We start from the raw sequence: 20934 nt of genomic DNA, 5'->3' as shown, positions 1-20934 counted from the left end.
CACTCGGAGGCAATGTTCCTGAGGCCACGAGTGAGAGCTCGGTCTGGGCTGACGCAGGCGCTGCTTCCCAGCACTAGCACGGGCCCTGGGAATGACTGGGTGGCTCGGCCTGAGGGTGGGTGCTGATGTTCCAGTTAGAAGCTCGGTGGTTCCCTCTGAGTCTCCATCCCGAAGTTGTTCCGGGGCCATGTCCCGTCTTCTCCAGCCCTTCCTCAGTTCTGGCCCATCACAGCTCTCACAGACGCCTAGTGTTGCAGAGCTGGAAGGGGCCTTGGGTAGGACACATCCTATCCCCTTCACGTCACAGACGAGGAAACCGAGGCAAGGCCACACAGCTAGTCAGACCAGAGCCCCCGTCTGCATCCCTCCTGGTGTGTTCTGGATGGGAATGGAGGGTAGAAAGAGCCCAGGCCCATCTTGTCCTCTGTGCTTCCCTTGTCTGTGCCTTCATCAGCCGGGTGAGCTGTCTCCTCCAGCCCCCCCCCCCCCCCCCCCCCCGCCTCCCTCTCCATTCCGGCTTCCTCGGCCCCTGCAGTGGAGGGAGGGTGGTGGGCGCCACCAGAGCTGTCTGTGGGGAAAGGCTGCGCCCGTAGGGATTGGGCCAGGTCATTCCCTTGTGGCTTCCTAGAAAGGGAACTAGGGCAGGCGGGTCATTTCCTCCGGGGAAACCAGAGCCAGAGTCACCCTGGAGTCAGAGGCTGGGGCGGCGACCCCAGCTATCCATTGCCTCTGGCCCTGGGGGGGCACTTCTCTCCTGCCATTTTTGCTAAGGGGAGGGCCAGGGGCCCCATGTAGCCAGCAGGCCCCCACCCACGTCTGCCTCCTTTACTGCTTTGTGTGTGTGTGTGTGGGGGGGGGGCACAGGGGTTGTTGCTTGTCCTCTGGGGCAGGCGGGGCAAGGAGAGGAGTCAGATGACAGCATTGCCCACTCTATATGGGGGTGGGGGGTTCTTAAACACCCTTGTGAGTCATGATTCGAAACATTTTTGGTTTATACATCTTTAGTCTTTTGGTTTTATTATGAAAGTATGACATGCTCCTAGTACAAAAAAAATTTCCACAGGTAACACAGATATTTTTCTGTGCCACACATATCATTTTATGTGTTTGATCTGTCTATCTATATTTTTAAAAAGTACATTTTTATTGATTTCAGAGATGAAGGGAGAGGGAGCTAGAAACATCAATGATGAGAGAGAACCATTGATCGGCTGCCTCCTGCACGCCCCCACTGGGGTAGGAGCCCACAGCCCAGGCATGTGCCCTGACCGGGAATCGAACCGTGACCTCCTGGTTCATGCTCAACCACTGAGCCACGCTGGCCAGGCTATCCATATATTTTTATGGTAAACTATACATAGCATAAAATTTACCATTTTCACCATTTTTAAGTGTGTATAGTTCAGTGGCATTAAGTACGCTTACGTTGTTGTGCAACCGTCCCCATCGTCTCCAGAGCTCTCTTCATCTTGCAAACGGAAACTCTGTATCCATTAGACAGCTCCCCCATTCCCTTCCCCTCCAGCCCCTGACTACCATCTTCCTACTCTCTTCTCTGTGCATTTGATTGCTTTAGGTACCCTATTAAAGCGGGATCAGGACACTGTTTGTCCTTTGGTGACTGGCTTATTTCACTTAGCTAATGTTCAGGATTCATTAGCTAAGTGAAATAATTTCTAAGTGTGAGAATTTCCTTCCTTTTTAAGGCTGAGTAATGTTTCATTGTATGTATAGAACACGTTTTGTTTATCCATTCATCCGTTGATGGACATTTGGATTGTTTCCACTTTTTGGCTGTTGCGTGCGTGCGTACTGCTGCTGTGAACCTGAGCGTACAAATATCTGTTGGGAGTCCCGGCTTTCAGTTCTTTTCCGTAGATACCCAGAAGCGGAACTGCTGCAGCTGATGTACTTACTAAGTGTGCTGCTCAGGCAGGGGTGATAGGTCAGCGGAGGGCCCTGCACACCAGCCCTCCTGCCTCCTGCCCCAGGGCTGGGTTCCTGGCGGGCTGGGCCTGTCACAGTAGCTGCCTGTGGAGGTGGGTGGGCTGGCCAGCTGGGCTGCCGCAGGCGTGCCGTGTCCAGTGCTGGCTGCTCACAGCTCTGGGAAGTCTGGAGCGCTGAGCTAATGAGGAGCTCTGGCATCTTTTGGTGGAGAAGGGTCTTTTGGGGCCAGGACCCCACCTTCTTTTGCTGCAGACCCTGGGAAGGCGGCTGCGGCCTCCTGGACACGCTGGGGAGGAGCAGGGACCCCACAGCTGGTCCCACTCTCCCCATTGGCCTTTTTCCTCCCAGGTCCTTCTGCCCCAAGCCGATTCTCTCCCAGAGGCTCTCCTGATGCTTGTTTTACTCTCCCGGACTCTGCTCCCTCACAGGCTGGATTAGTGTGCGACGCACTTTTGGCCAGTGAGGTACAGACACTCATGCACAACTGGCTTCCTTTGGAGAAAAGTTCTGTTTCTTACTAACAGAGCAGGATCTCCGCTCTGATTCCTGCTGCCACCAAGCCTGCTGTACCTGAAGTTGGCCACTGTCTCAAGTCCAGCCCCCAGATATGGGCACACCCCAGAGCCCTGTGCAGAACAAACTGGTTTCTGCCTGCTCCCTGGCGTGGGCCTCTACCGTGACGCCTGCAGGGCCCTGCGAACTGCTCCCTCCAGGTGCTCAGTCTGTGCCTCACGGGCGAGGCGTGCACGGTTCCTTGAGAGTGGGGGTGTCTTATTCTGGCCATGGCTGGTCTGTACCCTGTCCTTAGTAGATAGTGAGAGAAAAAGAGAGAAAGCAGTGGAAAAAATTTGGGATTTGACTGTATACAAGTATCAAATTATTGTGTTATGCACCTGAAATGAATATAATGTTCTATGTCAGTTATACCTCAATAGAATGAATTGGAGACTTGGTGTGAGGGAACGCCTGATTTTTCGCTTGGGGCCTGGTCTTTTCCATCTGGGTTACTTATCCTCTGGGGCCTCAGTGTTTCCATCTCTCAAATGGGAATTAAAATCTACTTAAGCTTGTTGTGAAGAGTAAGGGTGATAATAAGAGCAGTGTGCTTAGTAAATGTGTCACTACATGTCAGCCCAAGTGGGACAGGAGTCGCCAGCTGCCAGGCCTGAGCGAGGACCCCGTGCAGGAGGGCGGGGTTCGGGACCGCTACGGTGTTTTCTCTCTGCTTCTCAGTGGTCTGGTCCCAGGCTGGCTCCCCCTGGAGGGGCCGGGGACAGGAGGGAAGGGCTGGCTGCTGCTGTCTGGCTGGGTGGCGGCAGCTTCCTCTGCAGGAGGAAATTGCTTCCTCTCCAGGCAGTGGGAGTTGCTGAACTCTGCTGCGGGGCCAGCTGCTGCCCGCTAAGCCGGGATAGTATGTGTTGAGGAGAAGAAAGGGGGTAGGGGGTTCCTGGGTCATGATTCTAGATGCAGCATGTTGTCAGATCTCGGCACCCTTCCCTGCCAGGCCCTCTTGGAGCCGCTCCTCACTCCAGCACCAGACACTTTGGCTCAGAACTCTCCCCTGCCCTGGGCTGCTAGGTGCCTGTGTCTTAGGTGGGTCCTGGCCGTCTTTCTGGATTGCCGGCTCCAGGATCCCCGTGTCCCTCATACTTGGGGCCAGAAATCAGTGTCCTCCATCTCCATGCGGTAGAGTGTCCCTTTCTCCTGCAAGATAGGATGATTGGGACCACCCATGCATGGGTCATGTGCGGGCTCGGGGAGGGTGCAGGAGGGCAGCCCTGCTTGGAGCTGCCTTCTCCTTTTTGCCTCTCCCTGCGGAGAGCCCATCTTGCAGAGGCTGCGAGGTGTTGGGAAGAGCCTGGCTTTGGCATCAGAGTCCTGGGGGCGGGGGGCGGGGGGCGGGGGGGCTCTGCCATCTTACTAGCTGTGTCTTTGAACAGGCCCCTATTCTGAGCCTCAGTTTCCTCATCTATAAAGGGAAGCCGGTCTGTCTGGCAGGGTCGTTGCCAGGACTGAAGGAGATGATGGGTTTCAATCACTCAGGCTGGCACTCGGCACCCGATGGGCTCCCTGAGTGGGGGCAGGTGCTGTCCTCTTGTGTGTGCACAAAACCCAGGCACGCCCCTCTTTCCCTTCTGTGCCCCGAAGGCGAGGGGATAAAGACTTCCTGCTCCTGGAGGCCAGTTTCCCGAACTTGCCGGAGCATAGGATTCATCTGGAGTACGCATCACTTGTTAAAGCGCCTGTTCTCAGACCCCTCCCCAACACTGAGCCGGAAGCTGTTGTTGGGGTGGGGTCTGGATTTTCAGCGTGTTTTTGCACAGGCCAATGTGGGAAATGCTCCTTCCCTCAGAGTGTGCTCCCAGTGGCTGAATTATTTGATCTTCACAGGAGCCCATTGAGGCAGGTGTGGGGCAGGTGGGAGCCTTCGGGGGTGAGACTAGGATGCCTTAAGGAACGGACCTGAGGCCCTTAGCTCCGTGGGGGCAGAACCAGAATTGGAACCCAGGTCTCCCAGGGCTGTGTGTCTATAGACATCCTACTAACCAGAGTGTGGGGAAGGGGGGGGACGCGGAGAGCCTCAGGCGGGAGGTGAGTGCCGAGGCCGCAGTGGTGGCAGAGTGGAGGCAATGGACTTGCTCCATGCGGGTGTTGCAAGGCCCAGGCTGTCCGCCCTACTGCCCAGTAGGATTGTCTTCCCCCTGGGAGCTTCGGGAGCTTCCCCTGCCAGCCTCAGCCCTGGAAGGTGATCTGACTGGGTCCTCGGGAGGGTCAGCGGAGAGGAGGGAGAAAGGAGGTCCAGGCTGAGCACGCCTGGTCAGAAGCAGAGGCTCCTCCATCTACCCTTGGATGTGACCTGGAGCGACTTGGTGAGCTGCTCCGTGTCTCAGTTTTCTCATCTGTAGAATGGGATTAATAACAATAATACGTCCCTCGTAGAGTGGGTGGGAGAATTAATTGGTCTCTGAAGTCCTTCTGCTCGACCTTCAGATTGGACTGGCAGGCTGAGGACTGTGCGCCTTCTTTGGTAACCGTGGTGAGCTGCTGTGGGTGCCTGGGCGGGCAGGGTGGAGAGCCGTGTTCCAATGGATGGCCCCTTTACCCGCTCGTTAATCTGTTGGCTCAGCTCTGAAATCTGGGTGTGGCCTCTGATCCCTCCCTCACTCCCTGAGTATCTCTGTATCCACTGGCTTACTTCTCTGTCCATAGCACCACCGCCGCCTTGGTCTCAGCCACCTTGTTCTCCTGCCTGGACCTTGGCGTGGTCTCCCAGCTGGTCTCTGCTGCCATTCTTGTCCATGTCTGATCTGCTCTTCACACTGCAGTTCGCGGTCTCCTTCAGGGTGCAGGTGTAACTATGTGTAAACCGGCATTTGATTCCTGCACCTGCCAACCCTCAGCTGAAGTCAAACAAAACCTCTTTGGTGGCTTCCATTTATTCTCAGGAGAAACCATGCTAACATCTTGCAGGAGCCCTGTGCCTGCTGACCTCCTATCTCTGGCACCCTCTCTCCTGCACCAGCCCCAGTGGCGGTTTTCCAGTAGTTGGGGCCTTATTCCCTTCGCCTTGGGGTCTGTGATGTTTTGTTTCCTGACCATCCAGACCCCACACATGTGCATAGGGTGATAGCGCATCTCGATTTGCACCTGTTGTCCTGATGTAATTATTAATAGCATCTCCTGTTATTTTCAAGTGTCCTGGTTTGGATGATAAATTAGATGGTCCACCCTTCACATTTACAATCTTTTCATCTAATTAAAATTTCTCAGCTTAAAAAATTCCCCGACTTCCTCAGGGTAGTGGCCAGACACATATACACACCACCACCACCACCACCACCACCACCTGGTACTCGTTACCTGTTTTCAGTCTCATGCCTTCTGGAACTTTTCCTGTCTGCATTTAGCTCAGTTTGCAAATATACACTCATGTATTTGAGTCTTTAATGTTTGTCGTCCTTGTTAGACTACAGGCTCCCTGGTTTAGGGACTGTGTCTTCACTTGCCCGACATGTGACCCGAGTTCCTGACACAGTCAGTGCTCGGTAAGTATTGGATGAGTAAGTGAGCGAAGGAAGGCATGTGGCTCCAGCTCCCTGGCGGGGTGGCCTGGAGCTGGCAGGCCGGGAACATCTGCAGTGCTGCTGCGAGGGAAGCGGCTGACATCAGGCCTGTCCAGGCCCAAACAAGCCAGTTGCCCACATTCTGCCATATCACCCCCCTCCCCCCCCTCACCAACCTGGCTGCCCCTTTAATTATTCATGGTCTTTCTCAATGGGCTTTGTGTTTAGAAGCCAAAAGAGACAAGAATTCAAACTCTCCATCCACTAAGGAGGCTGAGAACAGAAGATAAACCTGCCCGGCCATTCTGCCTCCCTAGGGAGCCACAAGGTCCAGCACCTTCTCTTGTGGCTGGATGTGAGCGCTGGGCGTGGTCTCAGCCCAGTGTCCTGGGCTGCCCTTTAGCTACCGGCCCAGGCCTGGGGACACTGCCCAGCTCCCCCTGTGGCTCTGTGGGACGGTGGGCAGAGCTGGATGGTGGGGGCGGGAGCTGCCCAGAGGTTGAAAGTTTACCTGGAAGAACCTCAGCCCCCAGGATAGAGGGAAGGGTTCAGGTTCTGGTGATCTATAGACCTGAGTTCGAATCTCAGTTTTGCCTCTCAGAACTGTGTGACTGGGAAGGTTGCTTAACACCTCTCACCTTCCGTTTCTTCCTCTAACATTGTTGAGTGGATTTGCTGAGATGGCCCCATGCCTAACTGAGTGTAATAGCCAACATCCTTGAGCAACTCCAGTATCTTCTTCTTCTTTTTTTTTTTTTAAAGATTTTAAAATTGATTTTATTATTTTTTTTTGAGAGAGAGGGAGGAAGGGAGGGAGAGAGAGAAACTTCGATTGGCTGCTCCCTGCACCTCTCCTGCCTGGATCAAGCCCACAACCCGGGCATGTGCCCCGACTGGGAATCAAACAGGCAACATTTCGGTGCACCGACGACGCCCAACCAACTGAGCCGCACCGTCGAGGGCTCCAGTACCTTATTCTCCGTCTCCTTCCCTCCCCTCAGGCTCCCAGAGGTCCACTTTGCCTGCATTCTGCTGTACTCTGCTCTGGAACAAGGTTTCGGGGAGGCTGAGGTGCCTTCCCCCACAGCACAGTTTCTGAGGTTAAGCCCATTGCGGGGGCGGGAGGGGGACAGAGCTGGAGTAGATCTCTGAGCTTCAAGGAGGGCGAGAGCACACTCACCCCCACACAGGAGCCCGTGTCCTGCCCTGTCCCCGCAGAGTTGGAGGATCCGGCCACATCTGCCTGTAATGCATTTCTTCCCACCATTTCAGAAATGTAGAAGTTTCTAGACACTGTTCCTTAGTCTCCTGCTCCCTGCTGCGGGTCCCCCTGCCGCCGTGTCCCTCGAGCTGGCTGGCCACGCTGAGGTGTTGGCCGGCTGCCTGGCCAGCAGGCCTCTGTGCTGGGCGGCTGGCGCCCAGACTGCCGACGGGTCTAGTGGACGGTCTGGGAGGGTAGGGTGGCAGGAGCGGCAGTCGGCCCGGACCCGGGTGGGGTTTTCCACGGCCCGCAGGTTCTCTGTGGCTCCTTAATGAGGGTGTTGGGGGTTTTCTGTGCTGCTTTATAATGTGCTGATCTATGCTTGTGTTTTGGGCGAAGAAGCTTGATTTTCCTGGACCTCAGGTGAAAAAAAAAAGTGGACTTCATTAGGCCCTTTAGTTCATGGCTCTCTGTCTTCACAGGTATTTTATTTCCTCACCCCACCCCCCGCCCCCGCCATAAGTCAAGTAGTGCGCTGTTTAATTCTTACCCCAACCCCAGGAGGGGAGCATGTGATTCCCATTTTACAGGTGAGACCATCGAGGCTTCAGGCTGTGAAGTTGAGGGCCATTCCTCAACGACCCTGAGGCGTCCAGTTAGTGCTCAGGCCAGACCACAGATCCCTGTGTTTATGAATGCCAGCTGGGTCAAATCCTTGTCATCCGGGGGAGTTCTCTGTAGAATTTAGTGGCCCATAGCTCTCAGCATCTGTGCCAGAAAAACCAAATGACCTCACCTTTGGGTGGCTTTTGCTTCTTCGGGGAAGGAATGTGTGGGCCATTCCTGCGAGCTGCGGCCCTCAAGACCTGCCGAGGTTGGAGTCAGACTCCAGACGTGGGGGAGGTGTTATAGGCAGGCCCGGACTTGGGGACGGCAGCGGGGAGCAGGCTGTTCTCTTCTGGCCTCCAGAGCAGGGTGCCCCCCTACTGCAGGGTGGTGTGAAGTGTGCCGGGGGGAGCCCACTGGACTCTGAGGGTTAAACAGATGCCCTGGGGCTTGACCTGCTATTCAGAGGAACCAGTTGTTGGGGAGCCAGCTTTAGGCTGGGAGCACCTACAGCTCAGGCTCGGCCTGGTTCAAGGGCTGCATGTGGCCCGAGATGAGACCAGGCTCGTGCCCCTTGGAGTCCTCAGCTCAGCTGGCTTTCGGCCCACTGGTCAGTAACTGGAGTGGCTCAGTTACCTCGGTACCTGGGGCGGGTCAAGCTCCAGGGCCTGCCTTTGAGACTGGTTTCTTGCCGGGGGTGGGGGTCAGGGGGGACGACCCTGAATCACAGGCCTAGTGGGGGACCTGGAACATTTTAGTTTTTTAACAAATAATGATTGAGAGATAATTCACATATCACACAATTCGCCCATGTGGAGTACATAACCGAATGGTTTTCAGCATATTCACAGCTGTGTGCACCTGTCACTGCCGTCAGTTTTCCATTGTTTTCATCACCTCGAACAGAGCCCCGTACCCCTTCGCTGTCTCCCTGTTAATTAGCCCAGCCCTGAGCTACCACTCCTCGGCTTTCTGTTTTTGTAGATACACTTTTGATTTTTTTTTAAAAAAAATCTTTTTATTAATTTCAGAGAGGAAGGGAGAGGAAGAAAGAGAAACATCAATGATGAGAGGGAATCATCGACTGGTTGCCTCCTGCACGCCGCCCCCCTCCACGCCTGCCCCCAGCTGGGGTCCGAACTCGCAACCCGGGCATGTGCCCTTGACCAGAATCGAACCTGGGACCCTTGAGTCCGCAGGCTGGCGCTCTATACACTGAGCTAAACTGGCTAGGGTTACACTTTTGATTTTTTAACATCGAGTGAACATTTAATCTGTGTCTGGCACTGGCCTAAGCCCTTCAAGTTAGCTCACACAACCCTCCTCGCAGCAGCTGCACGGGATGGATGCTCGTGTTGGTCTTAGCCTTACTGAGGTGGAAACCGAGGCTCAGGGAGTCTGTGATGGCTGGACCATGGCTGGAGGCGCTCTGGTTCCTGGGAGAGGCCAGTCTGTGGATGTGGCAGACGGTGGGGGCAGCTGACTCTCACTGGCCAGGAGCTAAGTGGACAGCCCTCATTTCTTCACTGGCTCACACACCCCTTGACTTTTAGAAACAGCTCTGGGTTCTGTCAGGAACCCGCCAGTTTTGCCTACATTGGCAGGAAGAGGCTGAGCTGTCCAGGCAGCAGCCTGCCATCTGAGGGCCTTGGTGGGAAAGGGGTGCCTGGGCCTCATGGCGGGGAGCCCTCTCCAGATGGGTTTGTTCATTAGGTCAAACCCCCTCCCAGGCTGAGCCAGGGGTCCCTCCTCCTTGGCCTTGGCCGCCCACCAGGTGTTTGGTGCTGTGTCTCCTGAAATGGGCGGCAGGTGGACTTAAACCAGGAAATGCACAGGCCCCTGCTTGCCTCCCAGCACCCTGGCTGGGAGGCGGATTTCAGGGTTTTTCTCATCTTATGTACGTAGGAAAAAAAAAAAAAATGACCTCTTTCCAACCTGTAGAGCTCTGTAAATGATTAACTTTGATTCAATAGAAAGGGAATGGGAAGTGAGATCAGGAAGGTGGCGGGCGTTTACTGGGCTCCCGCTCTGTCCTGGGTATCTTGTGGGCATCTTGCTGCCTGGTTTGCATCCATGACACCCTCATCTTGTTAACCACCCTGCAAAGTAGTGGTATTAGGTATCCCAACTTGTCAGGTAAAGCACCTGAGGCCTAGACAGGTTAATTAAGGCCACACAGCTAGTGAGTGACAAAAGCTGACTGGATTAATGTTTTGTTTTGTTTTCAGTTCTCACCTGAGGATATGCTTGTTTGGTTTTTGAAAACTGATTTTCAGAGAGAGATAGAAACATCAATTGATTGCCTCCTGTATGTGCCCCGACTGGGAATCGAACCTGCAACCTTTTGGTGCACGGGATGATGCTCCAGCCAACTGAGCCACCCTGCCAGGGCTGGATTCATGTTTTTTAAGCGTCTGTTGTGGACATGGCACCGGACTGTCTACATACATAAGATCTAATTTGGTCCTTTTTACTGCTGTGCCGTCGTCGGTGGTGTTATCCCCATTTCACAGATGGGCATCCTGAGGCTGAAATGAAGAATTCTGTCCAAAGAGACAGCTAGTGAGAGGCGGAGGCTGGGACTGAAACTCTAGCTCGAGTGTCTGGTTCCATGAGGTGTGCCTGGCCACCTGCATTCTGAGTTTCTGGGACCCCAGCCTTCACATGACTTGGGGTGGGGGGCAAGCTGTGAGATGCTTTTGTTGAGCAGAGGAAACGGCCTGGCGGTTCTCTGCCTTTTCAGCAGCCACTCCCAGGTGGGTGGAAAGTAAACAGATCTGGGTGGAGATGTCTTGAGGACTCTGCTTTTCATCTGTGAGTGAACCAGCTGACAGCTCGGTTTGAAAGGCTGGCAGCCAGCCCTCGATAAGTTAACCAGATACTCCTGTTTACGTTACCAGAACACCGGGCATCTGAGATCACCGCTGGCAGGTCTTCGCCCAGACACACCGCCCAGTGCCCACACCCTGGCCACTCGGTGGGGGTCACGGACCGCAGGGTGGCCCGAGGGAGAAAGAACACTCCACGGCTGCTCTGCGGGGAGCTCAGCCCTTTGCACACGTGCTGGCCCTGCCCCCTCAAGGGACCCTGGCCTGGTGCTCGCAGTCCTGGCCAGCAGCGGCCGAGGGGGGGCAGGCTCTGATGGCAGCCAGGTGGGGCACCCCCTCTCCCCACCCCCCAGGGGTTCAGCAGGAGTGAGTTTTGAGTCGATGAGCCTAGACCAGGGTCCTGTTGGCTTTTCTCCAGGGAAAGGAAGACCATGCTATGAGAAGCCATCTTTTATGGGAAGCCTTGTACCACCTTCAAGAGGCTTAGAAGCTTGTTTTGTTTTGGGGGGGCCCACTTGGCCAGGAATGCCCCTCCTCTTCTCCGACAGTTAATAGCTTGCTGTCTAACTGTTGGTGTGTGTGTGTGTGTGTGTGTGTGCGCGCGCGCGCGCGCACAATTGCTGTCTTATCCTCTTGTCCCGGTCCCTAATTCTGACTTTCTATATTTTACTCCGATAAGGCACTTGGAAGTTTTTCAGAACCCTTTCTCTACATAATACCTTACCTGATTCTCTTCGTAATTCTTTTAAATAGATGGGATAATTTTTCCCTTTTTATCTTTTTCTTGTTCTTTTTTATTTTGTTGTTGTTGGGTTTTTTGTTGTTGATGTTCTTTTTTTGGGAAACATACTTTTTCCCCCTTGAGCACTGACCCCCTGCCCCCAAAATAAATTCTCAGAGAAATGGGAAGTCCCCTGTATCCCATCCCAGAGTCTGATTTAACAGAAAAATGTGCACATTTCCGGACAGACTTTTTGTACATTTGCATAGCATTTTTGTTTTTTTAAATAAGTAATGACTGCACATGCTGTAAAATTCAAAAGAAACAAAAGGGTGTTCTGTGAAAAGCCAGTCCCTCCCTCCCTCCCTCTGGGGAGCCTCTGAGCTCCCCTCCCTGGAGGCAGCCACGGTTCCAGGTCCTCGTATGTCCTTCCAGGGTTACTGTGGCATAAAGCTTTTAGGGACCATCCAGTAAACTAATAACAGGCGTCTGGTTGTGACGGGTAGGAAGGAGCTGGCCGTCCTGGGGCTGAAACACTGATCCTGCTTTGAGTTCACGGAGATGGAACTGTCCCTGTGGAGTTCATTGGCCTCTTTGGACAAGGAGACGATCCCACCAACCGGGAAAGTTGCTGGATTCCAGCCTGCAAGGGGCTCGTCTGGGGTTACATAGCTGGAAGGGGTGGAGGGGACCTCTCCGAGGTCACACGCATGCCTGGCTGAGCCAGGGCAGGGCCCAGATTTCCTGACCCCTGTCCTCTGCACAATAACTCCCCTGGAGTGGACCATGGCTGGTGTCCAGTGTGCGGTCCCCGGGGAGCAGAAGGGTGTGCCAGGAGGGGTGTGGTCAGCACGTGAGCCTGGGGCCTGGTGGCCCACCGCCGCCCCAGTCTCATTTGGCTGCAGGTGGGTTATCTTGTTTACTCGGCTGTAAACCCAATACAATAGAGAAAGCACCTTTGTCAGTGGAGGCTTCTCCAGCGAGGTCAGCCCCGCGTGCACAGCCTGGATTGTGCAAGGAGGCGAGGCAACACCAAATAGGAGAGCGCTCGCTGGGGACAAGGGTCGGAGGAGACCTAACGAACCCCATTTGCAGAGGCCCGGGCCAGGGAGGCGGCAGAAGCCATCTGATTGCATGGCCGGGGCCCAGGCACAGTTTGCATCTGGATGCGCTTTGCTTCATCACAGTCTCGTGTTTATGGGATCGCTCACACAGTTTGAAACCCGCGGTACACACAATTTCGTGTCCTGCTTTTTTTTGTTAATTACACAGAAGCCTCTTTCCATAATAATATGTAGTTTCAGAACCCATCATTTTGGCCATGCAAATGTTCCATTAGGTGGATGAGCTGCGTTGAGTTAACGAATACTTTATTAATCTAATATGGGGCTATTGCTGGTTTTTGCTTCTCAAGCACTGCTGGCAAGAACGCTGTCTTGCTCATGGCCTTGTCTGTATTTAGTGTCTTTACCCAGGATGGAGTCCCAGCTTTTGGCTGAGGGTTTGTGCCCCTTTTAGTTCCCCGGAGGAGTTGCCTTCCACAGGAGTTGATACCTCAGCAGCCTGTCCGCTGTGATGAGTGGTGGGCTTTGTCCTGGTTCCCACCCCACCACGGGAATTAGGAACTTACTGTTGCAAATGGAGAAAGTGGAAATTGGTGCCTTTGTTTTAATTCACAAAGCCCGGCATGGCGCGTGCACTAGTGTGTGCCGCGGTCCTTGATCAGGCCCAAACGCGGGGAGCCCGCCGCCCCTCACAGGAAGCCCCGCAGCCTTGCCACCACGCTCCCAGATGGCTGATGTCGGCCGCGGTCTGTCAGGAGTGTTAGCCGTGCCCGGCACAGCTGTCTGCCAGGGCTTGTTTTCACACACCAGACGTTCCTGTGTGCGTAACTTATTTTCTTAGGAGGCTTAGAAGGAGCTCACGTTTCCAGCTGTAGAACCAGAGACCCTATGAGTCTTAATTCAGAGTTAGCCTGCCGACATCTGCTTGGAGGCTTGTGAGATGTCCTGTTCTTTTTTATTTATTTTATTTATTTGTTTATTTATAATTTTAAACTGATTTTTAGAAAGAGAGGAAGGGAAGGAGAGAGAGAGAGAAACATCGAGAATAGACCATCGGTCAGCTGCCTCCTGCACACCCCCTTCCAGGGATCGAACCCACCACCCAGGCATGTGCCCTGACTGGGAATGGAACCAGCAACCTTTCGGTGCATGGCACGACACCCAACCGAGCCACGCCAGCCCGGTCGAGAGGTCTTACTTTTAAACTGTGCCAGCATTTAGAAACTAGCAATTCACGGAGAAGTCCAAAATTCTGGCTCCTCCTCACTGGCAGGCTGGCAACCGAGGGCCCGTGCTCCCACGTGGAGTCAAGGAGAGGCTGCTCCCGTCCCCTCACCACCCTGCCCTGGAACAGAGGCTGCGCGCTCTTGCGGTTTATCCGCTTGCACACGTAGGAGCATTGTATCCTGAGGGGAAAGAAAGGATAGTGTGAGAGGGCCACTGTTTCCACAGCAACGCATGAGCATACATGGAGGTGAGGACTGACCAGTCCTACCTTCTGTCTTACATTTGCCTCTTGTGCTCATTTATTAGGCCTCTTTGTGCCTCAGTTTCCTCATTTATAAAGGGGGGAGAAGAATAGCACCTGCCTCACAGTGTGAAGATTAAATGAGTCAGAGGCAAAGGGGGTAAGGCATTCAGAAGGGGGTCTAACACATAGTAAGTGCTCCATAGATGTTAGCTGCGATTGTTACATTATTACTCTTATTTATGGCCTGTGTGTTGGTCTCCCAGTCTAGGTTCTCAATGCGGGGGTGATTTTTGATTGGCACAACTTGAGATGGGGGGATGTTACAGCATCTAGTGAGTAGGGCCCAGGGATTCTGCTAAACATCTATGATGCATAGAACAGCACCCCCCCCATCCCCCACAAGTAGCCAACCCAAAATATTAATAATGTTGTTCAGATATTTAATTGTGTGTTCTTGGTCTGAATGAACTTTTCAAACAAATCTCAGAACCAACTTTTCAAGGGCTGCCTTGGGCTCTTGAATTATCAGCATCATACGGGACCTTACTTATTAGCTCAGCCCCCAGGGGCTTGAATCCTTTCCCAGCCCCCTCACTAAGTACATGCCTTTGGCCGGTAACACACTGTACTTCTAGTTTTGTTCCGTTCTTTATTATTTTAAACTCTAGGCTTCCTTGCGCCTTCCTGCCCTTCATCCTAATAAGTATAGCTTTCATTTATTGAGCCTTATGTGTGGGCGATTGTGCATAGCACTTACCATGTCTTGTTGCATGGATCTTTACCACTCTCTGAGGTAGGGTCTAGTACTATACCCATTTTACAGATGTGGAGATTGAGGGTTGGAGAAGGGAAGTCACTTGCCCAAGGTCACTCAGAGCTGGGCCTGGCTCTAGGTCAGCTTTGTTCTAGAATCTACATTCCTCAGCATTGGTGTGAGTTGCCTGCCTTGTTCTGCCTGGGTATGTGCCCAGCACATGTATTTGCTGTCCCTGGGAGGGTCTTTCAGATATTTGAGGTGAGCCCCTGAGTCTTTCTCTCTTCCTGGTGAAAGCCCAGTCCCCAGAGTTCCCCCAGACATGCTTCTGAGCGGCTCACCAAACAGAATGACCTTCCACCTCTGGACACCCATTAGCCTGCCTCTGGGCGCTGCTCCCCATGCCTCTCTCTGCCAGGGAGCCTGCCCATCCCACGCCAACTCTGCCGATGTTCCATCAGCTCACACTCCCTGTGCCAGTGCTGGCCAGGGCCGCCCAGACTCCACCTGGTTCGTGTTCTCACTTTAGTGCCCCGTTTTCAGTGGCGCTCCCCAAGATGCAGCCCACCCTCCCCTCTGGCATTCTCGGTCTTGGTTCTGCTGGGCCCTTCCAGCACCCCACCCGAACCTGCACCTGAAATCCGCATCCTCCTGGTGGAACCGAAAGCGTCTGAGACTGGGAGTCACGAGGCCGAGTTGTGAACACACCCAGCTGTGTGGCCTGGGGGAAGCCACTCACCCTCTCTGGTCCATGTGTCCCCAGTTGTAACGTGAGAGTTTGACTTCGGTGATGTCTAACATCTCTTCCAGCTCTAACATTCTTTGATGCCACGTGTTGAACAGCATGAACTTGTAATAATTAGAACTTATTATTGTGGTAACAATAATATTAGGTAATTATTACTGAGCTGACACTCTGTTCCAGGCCCTCTTTTCAGTGGGTTGTCTCATTAAATCCTCTACCCAACCCCGTGATATTATTGCCCCCATTTCACAAATGAGTGCTTTGAGGCAGAGCCATGTTGAGTCACTTACAAGGTTACCATCTGGCTGGAGGTAGATGGAGGCGGGATTTGCATTGTCATCTTTAGAGTGATTTAATCCTTCTAATCACTTGGATTCTTGCTCTGTGGCGTGATCCTGAGGAAGTCCTGTGAACTACAGTGCTGGATGGTTATACTCGTTGTCCACTAAAATCTCCTTGATGCCAGATTAGAGATGGGTAGATGTTGCAAGATGAGCAGAGATCTGTGTTCTCTGCCAGCCCCCCTTCCACCCCCGCCCCCCCAATCCAGGTCCTGCAGAGGCTGTGCAGTGGGTTGGGACTGAGGCAATAAAATGTCCCTTGATTTGAATGAGGCTGGACCATAGCCTGCTGCGGTAGGGTTGCCCACCACGTTGGGGTGTCTGGACTAGAGGCCATGGGACCCTCTGTCTCCATCTCGAGCCACAGGCATCACTTGTGACTGTTGGCTTTTCCTCCTCGCTGGACCCCTGGGGCACCACGAAGGGGCAGGTGCCCTTCCCTGTCATAAGGTGGGAGCTCAGGTTTTAAGAACAAGGCCTGCCCCGCCCCCCGAGGAGAAGCTGTGCGCGGTGCATGGAAGTCTGCATTGCGGGCACTGCCCTCTCCCCTCTTGGTGCCCCATCAGCCTCCGCTTGCTGGGGATCCACAAGACCGCTGTCAAAAATCCTAGGCTTCCTGCACCCCCACCACGATGTTAGCCCTCTCCCATAATACATCAGCCTCAGCTCAAAAATAAGACTTTTCTCAGACACACCAGGCATCACCTTGAAAACACCGGGCAGGGATTGCGGGATGGAGCCCAGGGCAGAGTTGGGTGGCTGGGGGCTGGGAGGAGGGTGTGGGCTGGGAGGACAGGGCAAGCCCTCCGAGACGCATCCACAGAAAGGTTTGTCCTTCTCACCATTTCCTGAGCAGTTTCTAAGTACCAGGCACTTCATACGTGTTTCTAGTTAATCCTCCTGGCTTTTACAACGTGCAGTTACCATCCCCCATTTACTGTTTGGGGAACCGAGGTTTAGGGAGGTTACTCTGAAGGTCACGCAGCTGGTAAATAGTGGGTCTGGGCATTGAACCCAGATCTGGTGCACCCAGAAGAGCATGATTCTTTTTAAATTAATTTTTATTGATTGATTGGGGGCGGGGGGAGAGCGTGTGCGCGAGAGAAGCATTGATTTGTTGTTCCGTTTATTTATGCATTCATTGATTGATTCCTGTATGTGTCCTGACCTGCGATTAAACGCGTAACCTTGGTGCACCAGCATGATGCTCTAACCACCTGGGAAGTGCCTGTTCTTAATCACTGAATTGCCATCTTCTCCTTAGGCCTGAGCTTCCACGTAGGAGCTGCTTCCTAGGGGAACTCTCTTACTTGGATGGTGCTCAGAGGTCCCATCAGGGCCGTCCCCTGAGGGGCCAGGGGCGGGGCTTTGGAGGTTTTAGCCCAGAGCAGGCCCGAGCCCTCAGAACCAGGCTTTGCATGGGAGACCTGAGCAAACACAGGTGCGGTCTGTCTCCAGGCGGGGAGTCCGGCTTCTCCCGGAAATGAGGCAGGCTGCTTTCAACAGCACTTTTCCTCTTGCAAAGCAGTGTCTTCTTACAAAAGCGGCCTCTTCCCCTTTCCTCACACCCCAGCCCTCGCTCCATGACTTGAGTGATGACCAGCGAGGTCCCCCAGCCCCCACCTGTGGGGATGCAGGCGATTCCCAGCAGGACCTCGGCCACACCGGACCTGAGACCAGCCCTTTGAGTTGCTGGGCGATCCCACTCCCCTTGAGTCCCCAGGCAGAGGCGGGGCCTGGAAGGGAGATGAGAGCAAGGTGCTCTGGCGATACAGATGGTGGTGGTCAATAAAGGCGCCCCACCCCACGAATGGTGATGACACTGGCAGAAGTGCATATATGGACAGATGGCAAGTCGGAGAGAATATGGGACTACAAAATAAATTATTTTAAAGGTTTAGAAACTCATATTTTTTACAACAAAATGAAAATAAAAGCCACTGCACCCTGCCTTCTCTGCCAGTTTTGTGAGGCCAGCACCAGAGGAAGGGCACCCAGTAGATACTCTTACCAGTCTTGCCATACCCCCTTTCCTCTGAGCTGTGTTTTGCTCCCCGAGGTCCCTGAGAGCCTGTCCGGCCAATCACCCCCTGCTGATACCATTCAGCATCACTCTCAGGTGCGGTTGGATCTTCCAGGACCTTCCTCCTTTTTGCATGGGTTCCCTACTTGCTCCTTCATTCAGTTGCTTGATTTTTACATCCGCTAGAACAGGGGTTCTCAAACTTTTTAAACAGAGGGCCAGTTCACTGTCCCTCAGACCGTTGGAGGGCCGGACTATAGTTTTAAAAAAACTATGAACAAATTCCTATGCACACTGCACATATCTTATTTTGAAGTAAAAAAACAAAACGGCAAAAACACCCGCATGTGGCCCGCGGGCCGTAGTTTGAGGACGCCTGCACTAGAATGTTGACTGCACAAGGCAGGGTTTTTTGTTGTTTCTTCACTGCTGTGTTCCCGACTTTGTGCCGCGGGACTCTAGGGAGAGCATTGAGTTCGTGCCAGTCTGGACGTATGGAACTGATAAGTGGCCAGGCAAGGACTGTGCAGTAGGACATGGGCAGTGATGGAGTGGGTGCAGGATGCTCTGGGTTCTGTGCCCCCAACCCAGACATGGTGGGTGGCTGTCAGGAAGGCTTCCTGGAGGAGTGGTATCTTAGCCTGATCTTGAAAGATGAGTTAGCCAAACATGACATAGAGGGTATTCCAGGCTGATGAACCAGTCAGTATATGCCCCCTGCCCACCTCCAGTCTGGGTGCCAGTCTTTCCAAAGACTGCCCCGTGTGGACTGCCATCTCTCCTCCTCGCTCACAGACTCTTCAGCTCTTGCTTACAACGCTAGCAGCCATTTCTTTTCTCACTGGTGTGGCATTCCTCCCTGCCCCCGCCCATCCATTGCCACTTCACGTTGGAGTTCCCTGGGACCAGAGGAAGTGGTGGTGGGGGTCATGGGTCTGGTGACCTTTCCAAGGAGGGGAGGGTATCTCTAGTGTGGCTGCTGCTGTTACAGAGAATAATGCACTGCTCATCATTGCAACTTTGAGGACAGGTGGGAGGAGAGCTGCCTGGGGGTGCTGTGGGGACTGAATGAACATTGGCCCTTGAGCCCCCACGTAGCTGTGAGTGCCATTTGGTGCAGAGAAGTCTGGAGTTGCCGAGGAATAGGTTGGATCTGAAGCGGGAGGTGCTTATCTCTGTTTCCCACGGAATGTGACAGCTGGGGAGAGACACGTGCCCAAGTTGTAGAAGGGACATTACAAAATGAAAATGCACACTTTTCTCTGTTGTTATCTTTTTCCTTGTTTGAGTCACCAGGGGGTGCTGTTGGCACAGGACAGCTTGGTTGTGGCCTGCCTGATCATCTGCTTAAATGTAGAAAAAGTTTCAATAAAGATTTTTTAAATATATACATACATATGTATGTATATATATGTGTGTGTGTGTGTGTGTGTGTGTGTGTGTATGTGTATATATATATATATATGTATATATATATATATATATATATATATGAATGAAGCATCAATGTTGCTGCTTTCTCCCCACAGACTAGAACATTCAACACCGATGGCCTTCCATTTAGGCTCCTTATATTCCCTTTCTGGAATTCTTCATATTTTTGAAGCTTAAGGTGCTTCCATTCCCCATCGCAAAGACACAGGCATACACATTGGGGTACTTACCTATCTCTCTCTCCTTGTCCTGACACTGTGATTCTGAACTACATGCCTAACAAAACTGATCAATCCTTTTGCTTAGGTAGCTGCTGAGTATACTAGGATTTAATAAACTAATTTACCCTATGGTATTTAATAAGGCTTTATATATTACCTCTGGGGTACTTCGCCTTAAAACTATGACGGTTGCACTGACTGGTTTTGCTCAGTTGGTAGAGTGTTGGCCTACAGACTGAAGGGTCACAGGTTCGATTCCCGGTCAAGGGCATGTACCTTGGTTGCAGGTTTGATCCCTGGCCCCGGTTGGGGTGCATGCAGGAAGCAGCCAATTGATGTGTCTCTCTCACACTGATGTTCCTCTCTCTCTCCCTCCACCCCCGTCTCCTCCCACCCTTCCACTCTGTCTGAAAATCAATAGAAAAAATATCCTCAGGTGAGGAGTAAAAAAACAAAAACAACAACAATAGAAAAAGATGGAGATTGAAACTAAGCCTTATAATTAGGAAGTAAATGAGTGGCACTAATAAATGTGGGGGGAGATGATGTTTTGGAAGAAGTCCCAGAGGGGAGGCGTTAAAGGAGGGTGCTGCTTTGTCCGTCCCCCTGTTCCCACCCGTGCCTTATATAGAACAACCAAAGAGGTGGTGTGAGGCAGGTGGGCCCTGGCACCCGGGGAGGCCCCTGTGAGGGCCTCAGCGACCATGTGACTTACGCTCGTCTCTCCTTTGCCTAGACGTTCACGGCGTGGTGCAACTCCCACCTCCGCAAGGCCGGGACGCAGATCGAGAACATAGAGGAGGACTTCCGGGATGGCCTGAAGCTCATGCTGCTGCTGGAGGTCATCTCAGGTGAGGTGGGCCCCTGGCCCTGGGAGCTTCAGCCGGGCAGGGCCATCCTGGCCCAGATCAGGGGCTGCCCGCTGGGCCTGCCACTTTGGGAACGCTTCCCTGGCACCCACCCCGCTGCTGCTCTGCCTTGGTCACGGCTAGCTCAGGGCTTCCGAAAGAAGTTGGGGTGACGTGTGAATCAGACCAGGAGACTGCTGCCCATCATCTGTGTGTCCTTGGACAAGTCGCTGCCTTTTCGCCTCAGCACCTTTATTTGCAAGAAGAGGGGGTTTGAGAGATGGCCTCTGAGGTCCCTTCTCCAAAATGCTAGGATTCTGTGGTCCAGAACGCAACCACGGCTACACCTAAACCTTGGCTCCACGGCAACCTCTCGGCCTAAAGCCACAGGATCCCAGTCCCTCTCCGGACCCCCAGCTTGGAATGTGGATGTCCAGGTGTCTGGAGGGACGGCTCCCCTTGAACGCGCTCCTCGGCTTTCTTGTGAATACCTTCCTCCACCTCCTGTTAAGGTTGGTGGTCCTCAGTATTCTAGCCGTGGTTCACCCTGGGCACCCTCAGGTGCTCCCTTCATTTGACCTTCCACGTGGTGCCAGTGAGTCCCAGACCTCGTCTCAGTCTAGCCTTCTCCCTCAAGCCCCTTCTTACATGCTGACCTGCCCTGGG

General features: G+C 53.3%; 1 protein-coding gene across 3 annotated transcripts in view; it reads left to right on the top strand.

The window, feature by feature from the left end:
• The window catches only part of ACTN1 (actinin alpha 1), a 92912-nt gene that overhangs the window by 30609 nt on the left and 41369 nt on the right, over window positions 1-20934 (top strand). For all 3 annotated transcript variants that reach the window (XM_079767509.1, XM_079767510.1, XM_079767508.1), the window contains exon 2: window positions 20157-20276. In XM_079767509.1, coding sequence (XP_079623635.1) covers window positions 20157-20276 — 120 coding nt within the window. The remainder of the gene's footprint in view (window positions 1-20156; window positions 20277-20934) is intronic.

Source organism: Cnephaeus nilssonii (genome assembly GCF_951640355.1).
Source record: "Cnephaeus nilssonii genome assembly, chromosome: 4".
Classification (NCBI taxonomy): domain Eukaryota; kingdom Metazoa; phylum Chordata; class Mammalia; order Chiroptera; family Vespertilionidae; genus Cnephaeus; species Cnephaeus nilssonii.
Note: the sequence above shows the minus strand (reverse complement) of the source record. Positions and strands in the feature narration are given on the sequence as shown.